This window comes from Halictus rubicundus, chromosome 11, assembly GCF_050948215.1.
Source record: "Halictus rubicundus isolate RS-2024b chromosome 11, iyHalRubi1_principal, whole genome shotgun sequence".
Taxonomy (NCBI): Eukaryota; Metazoa; Arthropoda; class Insecta; order Hymenoptera; family Halictidae; genus Halictus; species Halictus rubicundus.
This window is the reverse complement of record NC_135159.1, coordinates 14550338-14566804: the sequence shown is the minus strand read 5'-3', so window position 1 is coordinate 14566804 and position 16467 is coordinate 14550338. Positions and strand designations below refer to the sequence as shown.

General features: G+C 40.0%; 1 protein-coding gene and 1 long non-coding RNA gene across 3 annotated transcripts; both read left to right on the top strand.

Annotated features, from left to right (window-relative positions):
* The first annotated feature begins 200 nt into the window (after positions 1–200).
* On the top strand, positions 201–1394 carry LOC143358817 (uncharacterized). The gene is made up of 2 exons (XR_013083015.1): positions 201–689; positions 727–1394. It is a non-coding gene; the product is annotated as an uncharacterized LOC143358817 (long non-coding RNA).
* A 1804-nt stretch (positions 1395–3198) lies between these two features.
* Positions 3199–15883, top strand: LOC143359204 (uncharacterized). Of its 2 annotated transcripts, none has more exons than XM_076796978.1 (7): positions 3199–3466; positions 10241–10552; positions 10929–11204; positions 11528–11760; positions 12011–12274; positions 12561–12816; positions 13188–15883. In XM_076796978.1, the coding sequence occupies exons 2-7, from the start codon at positions 10267–10269 to the stop codon at positions 13358–13360; spliced, it is 1488 nt and encodes a 495-aa protein (XP_076653093.1). In that variant the 5' UTR covers positions 3199–3466; positions 10241–10266; the 3' UTR covers positions 13361–15883. The 2 variants fall into 2 exon arrangements, with proteins under 2 accessions (XP_076653093.1, XP_076653092.1); XM_076796977.1 differs by having other exon boundaries at positions 3199–3481; positions 13188–15882.
* The last annotated feature ends 584 nt before the right edge of the window (positions 15884–16467 follow it).

Genomic DNA, 16467 nt, shown 5'->3' with positions numbered 1-16467 from the left:
CTGCTTCAAGCGCCTTATTATGTTACTATTATGCCCAATGCCGATTATTATGGCTGCTTCAGGCGCCATATTATGTTACTATTATGCCCAATGACAGTTATTATGGCTGCTTCAGGCGCTTTAATATTGTTACTATTATGCCCAATGACAATTATTGTGGCTGCTTCACGCGCCTTAATATTGCTATTATTATGCCCAATGACAATTATTATGGCTGCTTCAGGCGCTTTAATATTGTTACTATTATGCCCAATGACAATCATTATGGCTGCTTCACGCGCCCCATTATTATTATTTTTCAAAATTCCCTGATGGCTGCTTCACGCGCCCCATTATTATTATTTTTTTTAAATTCCCTGATGGCTGCTTCGCGCGCCATATTATTTTTCCTTTTTGAATCCCTGATGGCTGCTTGATGCGACACATTTTTATTATTTATTGTTACGACGTCTGCTCCATGCGCCTCGTAATTGTTCATGTTTCGTGAAAACAATTTGCAGTGATAGTTCAGTGCAAAGTGTATGAGTGGGTGCCTGGATTTACGGAAGGATGTGTGGGTGAAGTATGAATTTTAAATCGAGTTTCTTCTTATGGCCGGAAGGCTAAAAATAAATCATTTCTCTCCTCTTTTATTCTCTATTTTCGTTTTGTTGCTGACGCATTGACTGTTGAGTTTTGTTAAAGTCATCGTTATCTACAATTATATATCGTATCTAAAATTCATAGTAACAATTCTAATTTCTTTTCTCGGCTCAATTTGACTAGAATAATTTATTCGATTTAAATGACATTACTGATTGAATTTAAACGACTTTATTCATTCAATTTAAATGTAAGCTACACGAAATTATGCATGCAATAAAATTATTTCATACGAGAAAATTTGAAATTATATTTTATAATGTTTCTTCTTGGCTTCTGCGTGGGCCCATAAGTATCATTTAATTTCGTACCAATATTCATTGCGTCCAACTGTGTATATTTTTTGCTCCAAATTTCTTCAACATGCTACATGCTATAGCTGTGTCGAGTAAGCGATCAGACTGTTCCAGCTCGCCAGAATTGTTTACAATACCGCCCCCCTCCCCTTCCCACTAGAAGATCGTCCTGGCATTGTCTGCGGGGTCACGGGAACTGAGGAACGAGTGGGATGATCCACGGAGACACCAGCACGTGTTGCCAAACTTCCCGGAGAATGGCAATCGCGAATGCACCCAGGCCCTTTGATCATGCTAGAAATCCTGGATCTTCGCTGCAACTTCGGGGTAAAGTTTCCTCGTACACGGAACCAGCATTCAGAACTTTAACAATGGAAACTCTGGAACGATTGCACACCCGATCTATCGGCTTCTGGAATTATTAACGATCTGCTATTTTTCACCAAGTTTCACAAATCCTCCCTCGCGAATTAATTTCTGCGAATGAGATGTGGAAAAATTCAACTGAATTAGCCTGCTTCAAATTCGGTGTAAATTCTATTCCATTAGTGTTTAATCATAGAATTTCATTTTTACGGAGACGTTAACGTTGCAGAAATATTTTCAAATTTTTTTGCTGGGTCCTTTGACATTCTTTTTGCGAGTGGGAGAATGCTAGGGATCATTTTTCTTTGAATATGATAGCCTTTACAATTTTTTTGTCACCAGGAAATTTTTCACGATGGGAGACTATTTTTAAATTTTATTATACGGGGTAGGTCTTTATTTTTTTATTCATCCCAGGAGCCTTCGAAACGCTTTTGTTAGTTAAAGGATGCTGAAGTTCAGTTTCTAAAATTTGTTTGTCACCGAGAAAACTTTTAAAAAATTTTTGAGAAAGTGCTGATCGTATTTTTCTTTGAAGCTAGTAATATGGATTGTTTATTTTTATATTTAATGGCTTAGCTTGTAGTATTCATTGACGTATTTTTTTGTGAATTGGAGGACCTGTGAAATAGTGTTTTTTGTGAGTACGAGTTTTTAAAATTTTTTTAGCGCCAGTACAATTTTCTAAAAAATTTTTAAAGCGTGTTTATCGCGTTTCTCTTACCAGTCAGGAACGCCGTTACAATTGGGTGATTCTGTAAATCAAAATTTTGGTTCGCGCCATGTCGACAGGCAATAAAAAATCGGACGTTATTGTGTCGACAGTTTCGAATCGCGCCGGAAAAAAGCCAAAAACAATCAAACTAATCAAAGTTCGATTGAACGCGTGCCGGCACCAGTTCTCCGCCGAGTAATAGTATTTTCCCGCTGGCTCTCTGGCGGCAGTCATTGATTTTTCATTTTTTCCTATCACTCGAGTGCGATGTTGTCTCCATGTTGTACCGTCGAAGATAGAGAATAATGTAACAATCCGATACTGGGATAGTGAATTTACAAATACATCGTGGACAATTGAGATGTTGCATTGCTAATTGGAATGAGAATGAGGGGAAACGCTTTGTGTGAGACAGAGCGATGCTTGGTTCTACGCATGTGCAGTCTCCAGGCGCGTGCCTATACCCGTGGAATGCAGGGTTCCAATTTTCCTGAAACTGCAGAATATTTTTTTTGAATTTCACAAATGTGGCTGTTGACAATTTTTCCAGGCAATCGAATGGAAAATTCAATTATTTTTCTTAAGTTTCACTTTGTTTTGGGACTGTGATTTTTACGTAACAATATATTCATATTTGTAGTTATTCATATTTTGGGCTAGTTCAGAATTTTTTTTAAATTTAATGGAGCCTCCTAAAAATTATTTTGTCTGATAGAGTTTTGTCATTATTAGTTCATTTACAATGTACTAGATTCATTAGCTTTTCAGGTACATTATTGCTTTCTAAAATCTTAACGAAGCCAGCCAGCCATTATTTCTTATAATTATGAATGAAAATATGATCTTGTGAGTTTGATCAAATATTAGAACTACTTTCGAAACACCTGCAATTAATTTACAACATTAGAATTCATGCTTGTACGTGGAATATCACGTCCACATTTATGAAAAATTATTTTAGGAATTAATGTCCCGAAATGAATAATGATAGAAAATATTATTTTCTGTAATCAAACGATCCAGTATCGAATAATTTTTTTTTCCAAGCCAGAGTTCCATTACTTTTCTCTCACATTATCAAGAAATTAAAGAAAATTCTTGCTTACTGAATAAAATATTTTCCTTTCAGGACACAAGGCCCCGTCGCCAGGCAGTACCCGAAAAATTTCCGTGCGAATGCTGCGAGATTTAGCCGCCCACGCGACACGGCCCTGGCCAGAAGTCGGGTATCCCGCATCGAAGGCAGTGCTCGTCCCACGATGGTAGAACGTCGCAGTTTTTACGCGGTTTTCGAGGTCTTCGACAACGAAGAAGAGTTCCCCGACCTGACACACCCGATGTGAATCTTCGTGTCATCGCGGTGCCCTGCGACGGAGGACATCGACGTGTCCTCTTCGAGCCGTGGCCAAGAGAGAGCATCTTCTCCTGTGACAGTGGGCGGTGTCAGGTTAGGTTTTCGAGGGTAAGACGCAGTGTTGGGTTCATTGACAGACCCCGATAAACGTTTTTATTTGCCCCCTTTGTTGACCCCTATCGATCCGTCTCCCCCGGGCTGAATGTTAATTCTATTTTTAATGGACATTTCACCGTACACCTAAACCGCCCTTCGGTATCTTCGCGGCGACTCACACCCCGTTCGCTATGGATCATAGTGGGCGATGTGTGCTGGCATTTGTTTGTTTATTTTCGTGCGGCTGCTGCAACTTCTACTCGAGTGTTGCTCGGTTTTATTCGACACTATCCTGAACCGAGTGGTCGAATAAATAACAGGTCTGTTTTATCTTGGAGCAAATTCGATTTTATCTTCCAGTGAATTCTTCCGGTGAATTTTGTATAATTTATTTTATAACTTCTTCTTTGGTATTTCCCGATTTTATTCTGAAGCGAATCGTTGAATTTCATTCCGCAGCAATTTAGTCAATTTTATTCAGGAGCAAATTGATGTATTTTATTCCCTGGGCATGGTCTTGAATTTTTTCTCGGAGCAAATTGTACAATTTTATTTTGCAGTGAATTGTACCGTTGCATTTTATATATTTTGTTCTATGCTAGAGGTGTTAAATTGTGTCCTGACGAAATAGATTTTTTAATCAATACGCACTGTTTTGTCTGAAAAAATATTGCAGCCATATTCTCGACATACAATATTACAAAATTTCATTCCATACTCCTTTTCGTCGAAGCAATAATAATTTTGTCATTACTACAAAAATGTTCTCGGCGACTTACGTATTGATTAATGTTTGAGAAAAATTTTTGTGTTCAACATTTTGCTCGCCAGCGCAGCAGACACGTAAAAGATAATATATGATTGCACCACAATCCGCAACGGTATTTTTCACGACACTTATCTCGTCCAGCAAATTATTCAAAAGTCGGAAAACGGTCAGTTAGTCAGTCCGGATGCTTGATTAGTTCCGGTCTATAAAAGGAAGAAGTTTGTTTTCATGTCTGAGGAATTATGCACTGTGGAAATTCAAAGAGGACGGAGTTGTTATTAAGTTGTTCAGGCTGGTTAGTTTTCCCCGACGTGCTAGTGGATACAGGAAGTTTGGGAGTGGTGTTTGTTCCGGTGCGTGGGCGGCTGTTTACGACGGGCAAATAATGAATACACATATTAAAGAGTATTTATGGTTGACATTATGTCCCCTAAATGCGTCAATTATATCGCGTTCTATGACTTCGTTGTGCCATTCAAATTGGCGTCTCTCCCTCTGTTGTTTGTTTGTTGTTTTTTTTTCGAAGATTATCTAACAACAAGTTACGTGACATTTTGTTTAGAATTATAGTCGTAGGGTGATGACTGCAGACTTTATGAATAAAGGGGGTTCGAAGTTATTAATAATCGAAGCCCATTGACTATATAAAAAAATAAACCGTCGCCGGTATAAATAAATTAGTGCTATTGATTTCAGTCCGGGAGAATGTAGTATTTTTATTGAACTGTCTGCATTAATATTTCATGCTGACTGATGCTTCTATATTATTCCATTAAATCTACTGGTCTAATGCATGTGTGAATAACCTATACATGTAGAGAAGCTGTCTAAACGATTTACACATTTACAGAAACTGTCTAAATAATGAATATATTTATAGAAATTGTGTAATTTATGTGTAAAATATTTTAGAGATTTTTAATGTTGTGTTTTATCATTTTTTTGTGATTGCTTCTGCTAGTATTTTGTTGTAGTTTTTTCGTGCATGTTTGAAGATACATATTTATATTGTCGATTGTGAATTTTTGAGTTAATTAAGTCACGTCGTTCTTCTTAGATAATGAGCCTTCTAGACAGAATGAGTGGCTTGTTAGTAAACGTCGAGCGTTGAAAAATCAATGGGAAGTTTCTTCGGCAATTTTGAAGTTGCGTAAATTCTGATAAACCGGCCAAAGTTCCGTTGGATATTGTTGCGAAGTTTCTTCCACCCCTTCCCACCTCTGCAACCCCCATTGCAGCTGGACAGCGATGCCTCGAGTTATAATCCCTGGAGCGCACTCGATGCTGAAGCGTCTAGTTGCCGAGTTTTGTGAACTAACATTTGTTAATGTCATGGTTAGAAATTTCTAACATGCTCCCCTGTTGTTCGGAAAATTCTTCTGGCCTGTACCAGCCAAGCTTCGCTCGCCTTCTTCTCGAAATTAATTTTCTAGCCTCTGCAGAAATTAATTAGTAAACAAATATGGAAATGTTGACCTTAATTAAATTGTAGCATTTTTTAAAATTACTGAAAAAACGGTACCTTCCATCACAGCCACTGTCAGGAAACTGTTGCCACTGTTCATTGTAATTTTTTTATCAACGAACGTAAGGTAATTGGAAAATAAATGCTCTGCAATGAAACAGCTTCCACAATGTTAATTTAAATGAAAAAATTTCTTCTACATTCTGGTAAATGTCTTGTAGTGCTTCAAGGTGAACAAAGACTGCCCCGAGTACTTTGTTTAAACAGTCCACTGTAGCAAATTTTAATTTATTCCACTGTGTGAACCATTTTAAAATTCTTCGAATTAATGAAGCATCGCTGGAGCATTTTTTAAGTGCTTCACTGTGTATCAAATTTCATTTGAGAAGTGGCCTAAGTGGGCACAGTTGAGATTCTACTTTCCGTCGACCCGCTGAAAACTTAAACAGCCATGAAAGAAGGTGTAAAATCCCTTTATCACTTTGCGGTGAGAATTGCAAGGTGTTGTAAAGGGTTGAGCCGTTAAACTTTTCCGTGGAGAACCGTTTCCCATAAACCTAGGATAAATCCTAGTGGGATATCCCTGTTCTGGTGATCAATGGGGTACGATTCGACGGTCATACGATGATCGCATGTGCTCTGTCGGTCGCCAAACGCTCCCCAGGGTCGACCCGACAATGAAAAATACAAGAAATAGGTTAAACTGCGGAAGAAAGTTCAATCTGGTGCGCTTTCCGTCGCGCTTTATCCCATTGTTTTCCGAGTGTCGAGTTACGCTCTGTCACGGGCCACTTGCGCCGAGTAAAGTTGCCGGTAATTAGATTCTTTTGTTCCGCCCTTAAAACCGTGACTTCCTCCCTCTCCATTTCTCTCGCTGTTTTAAGCATTCAGGCCTCCTCTAGTTGCGGCAAGAAACTGTGTGGCGAGACTCTACGGTTTTCCAGGCTGTTCTCCTGGCGAAACGGTGTCGTCTTTTGAGGATCGTTGGCCGGGAATAGTGCAGGATATTATTTATTTAAAAATTCTGATTGCTGGCTTGCTCGCTGCTCTCGAAATCTAGGACTGACATTTCTCCTTGGAGCCATGTACCTAGTCATTAAGCTTCGCGTTAAATCGCAATATTTACACTGGAACCCGTCAGCATAAAAATTAGTTTCCTCTTCCTACTTTGGAATGCTCTAGAATCGTTTCGAAAGACACCAGAATTTTTTAAACGGCCGTAGCAGTTTTCACAAGGCACCTGTTTTGAGAGTATTTAGATTTTTTTTCAGAAGGCTCCAGAATTTTTTGGGAGAGTTCAGAATTTTTTTCTTTGAAACCACCAATAATCAAAACCTAGCCCAGACCTTCTTTTTAATTTCTCGTTTGACTGTCCCCACTTGCCTCCAATTAGAGAGTTGCCATTTTTCTCTAAAAATTCATAACTCATACCCATTATTCCTTACTATGCCAATCAAATTACTGCCACCTCTTTAATTTTGGAATATTGCAGCCCAGTGTATATGATACGCTAAAATTATTACCTATTGCCAGAGTGTGTCCATTGAAAGTGTAAAATCAGAAACCATTTCGAGCTCATACAGGGGCCATTAACCGCGGTACTCCTGGCACCGGGAGGTAATATTAACCACCATTCGCAGTTGCGCTAATTTATATTTATGAAGCGTGGAATTTCGGTATGAACAATTCATTCAGATGAACTCGCCATTAAATGGCCAGCTAAAATCGCAGGTTCCCAGAACCTGGGCTCTTCGTTGGAAAGGTTCATTTTCAGATCAAAGATTCGTTACATGGCTCTCCAGCTGAGTATAAGGGCTCGCTGGAAAATTCGCTTTATAGTCGGACCGTGTAAAGCAGCTGGTGATTTAAATGCCGGCGTAAAAAAACGAGTTCGTTTTAATTCTGTCACGTTTCCCGATCGTCTCGCCGGCCTGCATACAATATAATATAATGTATACTATTACCTGTGCCGCGGAGGGAATATAATAGCTCTGAAAGTTAATCGATCAGCCAGCAAGAGAGAGAGTCTGTCGTATACTCTATGTGGACGTACACACACACGATGAAAAATTGGGGACAGCCGAAGAGAGAGAGAGAGCACGAAAAGCAGAGGTTTTTTATCGATTCAGAGACAAACGAATTTCCAGAGATATTGCTCCAGGGATGGATCTGAATTAATCTCGTATAGGCAGAAGTAACTTCCATCACGAAATTCGTATATATGGGCATCTCTACAATTCTTTTTAGGAGGCTGTCAATTTTTCCGTAGCGTTCTCTGCTTTCTCCACTGTGTTTTATGACGCTCCTGGACGTTTTTGTAGACCCTAAAATGTTTTTATTAGTCCGACAATTTTTTAGAGGCACTCTCATTTGTCCTGGAGTGTTCCGGAATTTTTTGATTGGACCTAAAATTTTTCTACTGGCTCCGCAATTTTGAGGAAGGCTACAGAACTCTTTGGAAAGCTTCAGATTTTTTTGGGAGGTCTCCAAACTGTTCTCAAGGGTATTAGAATTTTTTAGAAGTCTTCTCAATCTTTTTCGAAAGGTTCTAGAATTGCTTTTGGAACGGATAATAATCAAAACCGAATCTAAAACTCTCAAGTATTCCTGGAACGAGCCTTAATCTCTCTTAAATAATATAGCACTACAAAGCTTCGATAGGCGATCAATTATTATCTCGGTATTAAATAGTCTTTCTCCTCAGATAAGTTTCCTTTTCTTATTACACGAATTTAGCGCTGGTACAAGTATCCATTCACTGATAAATTTCCACCACCAGTTTCCTATGATACTTATCTTCAATATCACTATCTATCACCGTTCGCAGTTCAAACTGAAGTTGAAACAATTTAAGCAGTTCTTTAATTCGCAGCGAGCAGGGAATACAAGTGAGCAGACACGATTGATAGTTCTATCTTTGTGTTGGTGGATTCCTGTGTATACTCTCACGAAATTCCCCGGCTGTGGACTGATAAGGTAGTCGAGTTATCTAATCTGGGAGTTAGGCGGCGAAGGGGTGGGACTGGAAAAAGGAATCCATGGCAGAACGTGTGCATGCAAAACGCTCGTTAATCGTCGTTTGCAAGGTCGGGAAAAAACGGGACTGAATGGAAAAACAAATCCGGCTGCCTCGGCTAACTTGTTTCGCATTTCTCCGAGCCTTTTTGCAGGCCTCCGAGTAGTTACAGTAATGGATTGTATCGTGTTATGCATTAACACTTCGAATTACTAGCTCACCGGTTTCCCTTGCGAGCTTTCAATTAATATCTTTGATCAGACCTTGTGAAAAAGGAAACACAGAAATTATAGCTGCGCTTTGTACGACCGTAGGGGATGAATTATATCTTAGCACAATTTTCATTAGCGAAATTGTTCTACCATGTCATGAGAAAGTTATACTAAAGTTCTGCTTGTCAATTATACTGTTTGACCTGAATAGAAAATTCGAGACAAAAATTCTGTGGGAGACTGACAATTATTAAAGTTGTAGTTCGCAAGATTGCATTGAAAATTCATTAAATCTTGAGAATTGTGTTTATAATTGACGCAGCTTTCAAATCTCTTGATAGTTTCTTTGTTGAAGCGGTATGAAAGCAGAGCGGTAGAATCACCGTTTTATTGCGCGGAGTCTGTTGGACCTAACGATAGTTAATGAGTTCAATTAAGCAGCGCAGCATTTGCCAATGATAAATCTTCCTTTGCATCTAAACGTCTCAAGTATGATTAAATTACTGTTGAAATGGATAGTCTGTTCACCAGACTCTCTGAGAGAGAGAGAGAGAGAGGAGAATGATAAAGAAGCATTTCTGCAAAATTGCTTTTCTTAAGCCTCCCTGGAAGCTGATTCGTTATTGATGGGAATTATTAATATCAGGAAATATTATAGTCGATAATAAATTAGTTGTTGCACCTCGCCTGTTATTATCCGTGCTTCTCGTCACTGTAATTAGCTTATACCGTTATTGACGATGATTGATGCTCATACTGATTACTATATTATTTAATCCAATATATTATTAATTTAAACTCTGATGTTTTCTCTATCAATTGGTCTATCGTGTATTTTATACGTCCTCCTGAATCTTGATGAGTAAAATAGTAACGAGATTTTTATTGATATTTAGTAATCCTAGTAAGATAATATATTTCAAATAATTTCTACATTTGTAACATTAGCTTAGGAAAATCCGCATGCGTAAATTGCATGTCTGCGAGCTGGTAATAAATTATTTGTTCTGCTCGTCAAATTGATTCGCTACTAACTAATTCAATTAAATTAATGATGGTTGCCAATCAATTAATTCGTTACACTGAAAGTGATGTTATATTAATATTGACAGCTTTTTTCGAAATGAAAAACAGAAGAACGGAATTTGCTTTTCTGTTAAAACAAGTGAACCATATTTATATTTATTAAATACTGTCTCGAAATATTGATCACAAGTCTAATGGGATAGTACACGGCGAGGGGTTAAATATTTTTTAATGAATGGTTCGAGGTAACAGATTGGTAAGGGTTTTGTGTTTTTAATTGCAGGCGAGGGCAAAGCAGAGCAGAGAAAAATGGCGAGCCTAGGGGGTTGCGTTTCAACGATGGTGGACGACGAGGAACAGGAAGAGCTCCGTTGTACAGGAAGCGACGTTGAGATCGAAGAGTATACGGACACAGAGGAGTCGCCATATGTCGCTTATCAGACCGCTGATAAGCTGTTCGATACGGACCGAGCTGGATTGCAAAAATTCAGCTTCATCGTCACCCTCCTCGTCGTGGTCATGTCCATTACCTTTCTGATTATCGCGTACCCCCTTTATCTGGAGAGCGTCAGCGCCGCTTCCAACGCGTACACAGGTTTCCGGCTTTGAACATTCTAGATCATGTTAATTGTAGTCCTTCAATCCCGCCCGTTAATTACTGCCCCGTTTTGCACCTGCTTCTGTCCCTACGTTTATCTCCACTCTGATTTATGGACACTTCTGTCCCGTTCACACTGCCAAGCAAAAATATCTGCTCAAGTTGCTTTTAATCATACTATTTGCTACTTAATTCTATAGTATTATTCCAGTTTTGCATGTAGTCCATTAGCCAATTTGATGAAGCCAATTGATTGATTAAAAGCCCCTGTAATTATATTCTATACAAACCTAGTTTAACTGGCGGAGTACAATTACATGTAGAACGGTCCAGTCTCCTCAGAAATGTAATCTGATAATTGTCTTTATTTTAGGGCTCCTTTTCACCGCCCTAAGTTCTACCTGCATTCTCGGCATAGTGTGGTTCATCGCTGGAAGAGTCTCACCACCTCCAGCACTGATTCCTAACAGCATGAAGATCAAGATACCCCGCTGTGCTCTCCTCAAAATAAGTTTCGTCTACGCTCTCTCCGGCATCCTGATTACGCTTTGCTTAGATCAGAGTAGGGTGCTTTGCCACCTACAGGATCCCATCAAAGGAATCACCCTTGTCTTCTCTCTGGTCTACTACTTCTTCTTCTGTCGAAAAAGTAAATACCTCCAGTTTAATCTACAGACACCATTCAGTCCAGAACATATTATATTAACCATCGTTACACTGTCACTGCCACTCGCTGCAATCAATCTTTTTTGAATGTCATAAAGATTTTTCCTACGTGCTGTAAATCTTTCTGACATTCTGCAAGGGTTGAGGAACACAGTAAAAAAGTTCCAGGCCAAGAGTGTCCATTAGCATCGCCCCAAAAAATTCGTGAACACTTCCCCAGCGTTTGGGGAGATCCATTAACGCGCTTCTAATGATTCGCTTTCGAGATCCAGGACAAGTGGGTGTAATAGGGAACGCCTGTTTCAGTGATGAGCTTGCAACGGATCTTCTCGAGCACCACAATCATTGTCGGGCTGTTCATAAGCGTCGACTACGGACTGTGCGATGAGTTTCGGTGCAGGGGCAGAGAGGTTTCCGCCCACACAGCCGGCTTGAGAGGATCCTGGGGAGTTAGGGCCATTTGGACCTTCGTCTACGTGGGTTCAATGGCTGCTTTTGCCATGTTCTTCACTTTGCTAGAGGGACATTACACTACCGAGGTGGGAAATCAAAATATCAATCAAGTATCAGCTTTACAAATTAATTGGGTGTCCCGTCTTCATTTTCTTGTTGATTTACGATCAATCAAATTGTACTCTAGTTTTCAAAATAATTCCTAAAATTTTCTGTTACACCATTTTCCAATTATTGATTTGTAAGGGCTAAGAATTGATTTGTATAGCTGTTCATTTGCACAGCTATTAATTCGTTTCTGGACTCGGACGCTAAAGATATTATTTTTTATTTCAGCAACAGAACATGTGCCAGATAGCAAGCCAGCAAAATTCCTTCCTGTACACTGTCTCCCGTCTGGTGTCATCAAGAGACATCAGACGTCGTGGGTCCGAAGAGGAGGGTGGAAGGTTGCTTCATGTGACAGATCCTGACCCCACCGTCAAGCCAAAACACATTCCAAAGCCTCCGATTTTGGAGACACTTTTCTACATCCATTTAATTGCATTCTTCGCCATTCTGTCCATGTGCTGGCTGGACACGTTGCCGGGGATAGGCAGAGTACGCCATCGATTTTTATATTCTCCTCTGCTGACCATACTAGTCTCCAGTGTACCTAAATTTATATTTTCATCATTTTATTCGCAAGATTTAAATATTGTGGAAGTTCATTCGAAATTTTCTTTCCATGGCCAGTGACTGAAAATTAAAACTATCATCTGTATATTTTGGTTTGCAAACTCTAAATAATTTACTGTGCAGTTTCCTGCAAGTCCCAATTACAAGTCCACAGGACATTCACTACTGTAGATCATTTTCCTGTGACGTCATCATCATCCTCTTTCAGGGTCTATCGCCGGTGGAGCTGTACCGTTTAGTGGAGCAAGGCATCACCTGTCACTTCCGGAACCCAGAATCCTGCGCCAGTATTGCTGTTCATGGTTGGACCTTCCTGATCGCGTACACTTTTTTCACGATCTCGGCTCTCAACTTCCTGTCAATGAACGAGAGCGCTGTCTTCACGGTTGCCACAGCTACAGTCTCTCTTCCACTCTCTGGGATCTGGTGGAGCATCTACAAGATGCAAATCGGTGCTGACGGTGGTAAGCCATCGTCTTACCAACCAGGAAAAATAATCGAGACCCTCTTCAAGGGGACGTATTCAAGTTCCATAAATATTCGAATTTTTGAGGGCTGTTTTCACCCCTTCAACGTGGACGGTGGCCGATAAAGAGAAATATCAATCTCAAAAAAAATTTAATATGTTCCCTTGTGGTCGAGACCGCAACTATCATGCAAAGCAGAAAGTTGTTCAAAATGTTCAGGTTTATAACATATGTAAAAACCGTCAAGCCTTAGTTCACTAAGAAAAGGAGAGTCTGTACAATGGTGACAGTCGCCTGCAATCGACGCCAAAAGATTTTATTTTGCATAAAGATCGGCAGTCTAATAATGAAAATATCCTTTCCCTCAGGATTCATCGTCTGGTCACCAGGAGTCACCGGTGAGCTGATCTGCGCGCTCCTGGGCCTTCCAGTTGTCCTCCTGGGCCTGGGACTCCTAGTCAGATCGCACTTCAGGGACACGCAGCCTTGCTATCTAACGATGCAGCCGCCGGACGCGCAGTACGAGCATTCCCAGAGATGAACATCCCACTCGAGGCCATCATCTTGAAGAGATCATCATCGTTGGAGTCTCGTCAGACCCACCGGATCAATGTCGGAGCTTCGAGTCCTCGAATTTCGCCGCGTTTCTTTGATGTCGATGTTTTATAGAACCTAAAAGCCGCTGAAAAGGCCGAAGCTCCGAGATTAAACCGGTGAGAGAAACGCGCGTGTTTCAGAGAGGCGATCGGAGTCGACCGGGAGAGCTGACCTAATTAGCTCTGAATGCGGCCAACGGCGTAGACAGAAACGAAGAAAAAAAAGAACGGGAGCAATGTCTTCTCTCTCTCTCTCTCTCTCTCTCTCTCTCTCTCTCTCTCTCTCTCTCTCCCCCTCTGATCGAGTCGATTGCGCTAGTTTTCCGATTGATTCTCCCTGTCGACGAAGTTTCGTCTCTCGGAAAGAAAAAAGAAAGACAAAGAGAGAAAAACTTTCCTGTGAAGTTGTGATAGGGGGTATATAGAGTTAGCAGGTCGGTGCACGTGTGTGTCCGATGTTGGTAGGGGAAACGATAATATTGATTATCTTCTTGGTTGCATACGCGCGCACACGTGCACAAGGGACCGAATAATAAAATGGGGCGGAGAAGGAAGGAGGAACGCGATCGATGTTTCCTATGTATTTGCCGACGCGCAAACGTCACGTCCGTCGTCTAGCCGCCGGACACGTTATTGCCAATTTATATTTTATTTTGATAACGAGATATATTTCATATTTTCGAGACCGTTCGGGATTACCACAGTTGTTGTACACTTGAAACAGATTATGGGAGAGAAACGTGAAAATGCGAGTGCGTGTGAGCGAGAGAAACAATAAATACAGAATATTTTGTAACACGCTGCCCATGATGCAGTCACGGAGACACTTGGCTCTCCGGTCTATTTCTCTCGGGAACGGTGTAACACGTTCGCTATCACCTGGCAGAGGCGTATTGTGCAATTGTAATTCGAATTTTCTTTACACTTACAAGACAGAAGGGACAAATTATGAATTTGCTCCTTCTGGGTCTTTCCTTGCACAAAACCCCGCTGTCAGGCCTCAGCAGACTGCGGATTTGATGCATTTACGACAAAAATATGTGAAACATAAAATAGAAGAACGTGACCACATTGATACTTCCGGATAATCAAGTTTATCAACCAAAGAAGTAAATTCCTGTTGTTACGAACGATGCATAATTATTGTTTCGCACAAAGATCCGCAGTCTAGTCCTCAGTCCTAGAGTCTGTAGCTTTCTTCTTCCGCGAAGGCGTGTGCAATATTGTTTTATTTTTGTTTTACTTTTAATACCGGTTGTACTCCTAAGGAGCGTTTACTGTTTAAATAGTGAGTTTATATACAGGGTGTCCCAGAAATGTCGTACGACCTTGTAACGGGCGGTTCCTGTCAAAATGTCACTTCAAATGACCTCGGGATCCGCATCTTACAAGGTTGTACGGCATTTTCAGACACATTACGGTAGCTTGTGTAAGTCGGAGACGTTTCCGAGGCGATTATGCTACTGTTGGGAGCGCAGTCCTGTTCCCGCATGATCCCTGCTGCATGATAGCAAACCGCTTCCTTTGTGTCTTCATCCTGTACTTTATTTTCTATCTTCTATTTTCTACTTTTCTGAATGTGCTATTGGTTTGTGTTTTGGGACTGCATGCTTCTTCCGAGTAATCCTTGCTTCCGCCGTGTAATATCGTAGATTGCTTGCTTGTAGATCAGGGGCCCCTGCCGCTTTTTTGTCATCCCATGTTTTGAGGAATGCGAGTCCAACAGTAGCAGACACGTTTCAGGGACGATCACTCGTTTAGTGTACTTTGCAACTTTGTTATTAGTACTTTGTAACGTCTAGATACCAACCAGTATTTAATCCACACACGTCTTAGTCACTGAGCTGTTAAAACTTTCCTCGTTTAGCTCCGCGATCATTGATCCACGGTAGGATCACCCGATGATACATTTTTGTATCGTTTCTCGACTTCTCAGATATCTGCTCCTCCTTCTCCCCGGACTGGCACTCTCAGTCTACTAGAATCAGTATAGACGAAATTCTACTTCAACAATATTTTATCTGACCCAACAGTTTCAATATTAATATTTAGAAAGATATCAAATAAAATATTCCAACAGTATTAACGCGAATAGCTCGAAGATTGTACTGATACTTGATTTAAAAATATTCTAAGTCAATGTCGAGACGCAGACAATGCGTGAAAATTAACTTTTTCTTTTAATAATTCAATGAGTACAGAGTAGTCCGATATTCTTAACACTAGGTCTACTGAGCACTAAATGTGACCATTTTACATTATAAGAATCAGAATGTGTCTATCGTTTTTAGCCACTTTTTAAATAATGTATACCCGAACAAATAAATTTGCTGACTAATTCGTCATGGATGCATGTTCACCATCTGAATAATCGCAAATTAAAAATATTAGAACGCGACCTGTAAACCTAGTGTTAAATTTTTGTATTTAAGCAATTCTTCTTGTATTTAAAATGCTACTGCAACCGTAAATGCGAACAGTGTTTTAAATATGTCCTTGAGTAGAATTTCGTCTGTCGCTGAAGAGAAAAAAAAAATCTACAGATGACTAAAAAGAAATCAAAAGTTCAAAGAAACGACTCAGAGCAATGAACGAACGAAACGTAAACTCGTGCCAAACGACTCGGGTTGTCGGAAAACTCGACCGTAGGATTAAGCGTAAATAAAAAACTCAGCTCTTGTATTAACTATTATGAATGTTATTCGTGTCGATGCGACGTAGAATTGTTTGTTAAGAAATAATCGTAGTGAAAGTGTGCGAGACGCTCGCCAAAAAAAGCCAAACGAAAAAATAAGAGTATTCGAAGCACGTCAATCATGTTCTATACAAATATAATATATATATTCGGAAAGCTATACGTCCAACACACAGTTTTTTGTACGAGAATTGTAAACATTCCATTCGACTAAACTATAGAGGCTACAATAACGACGATAAAACAATAAAACAAAATGTACCACCGCTCTGTTGTGAAACGGTATAGTCTCCGCATATTAATCGTATTAATGAAACAAACTATATATATATACATACATAAACTGTAAACTGTTTC

What these genes read in the sequence shown, in the direction of transcription:
- LOC143359204 (XM_076796978.1), top strand. Translation starts at nt 10,267, where the DNA reads ATGGCGAGCCTAGGGGGTTGCGTTTCAACGATGGTGGACGACGAGGAA. An exon ending in CTTCTTCTTCTGTCGAAAAA is followed by an intron (nt 11,205 to 11,527) that starts GTAAATACCTCC and finishes CGCCTGTTTCAG; the next exon opens with TGATGAGCTTGCAACGGATC. An exon ending in CGTTGCCGGGGATAGGCAGA is followed by an intron (nt 12,275 to 12,560) that starts GTACGCCATCGA and finishes ATCCTCTTTCAG; the next exon opens with GGTCTATCGCCGGTGGAGCT.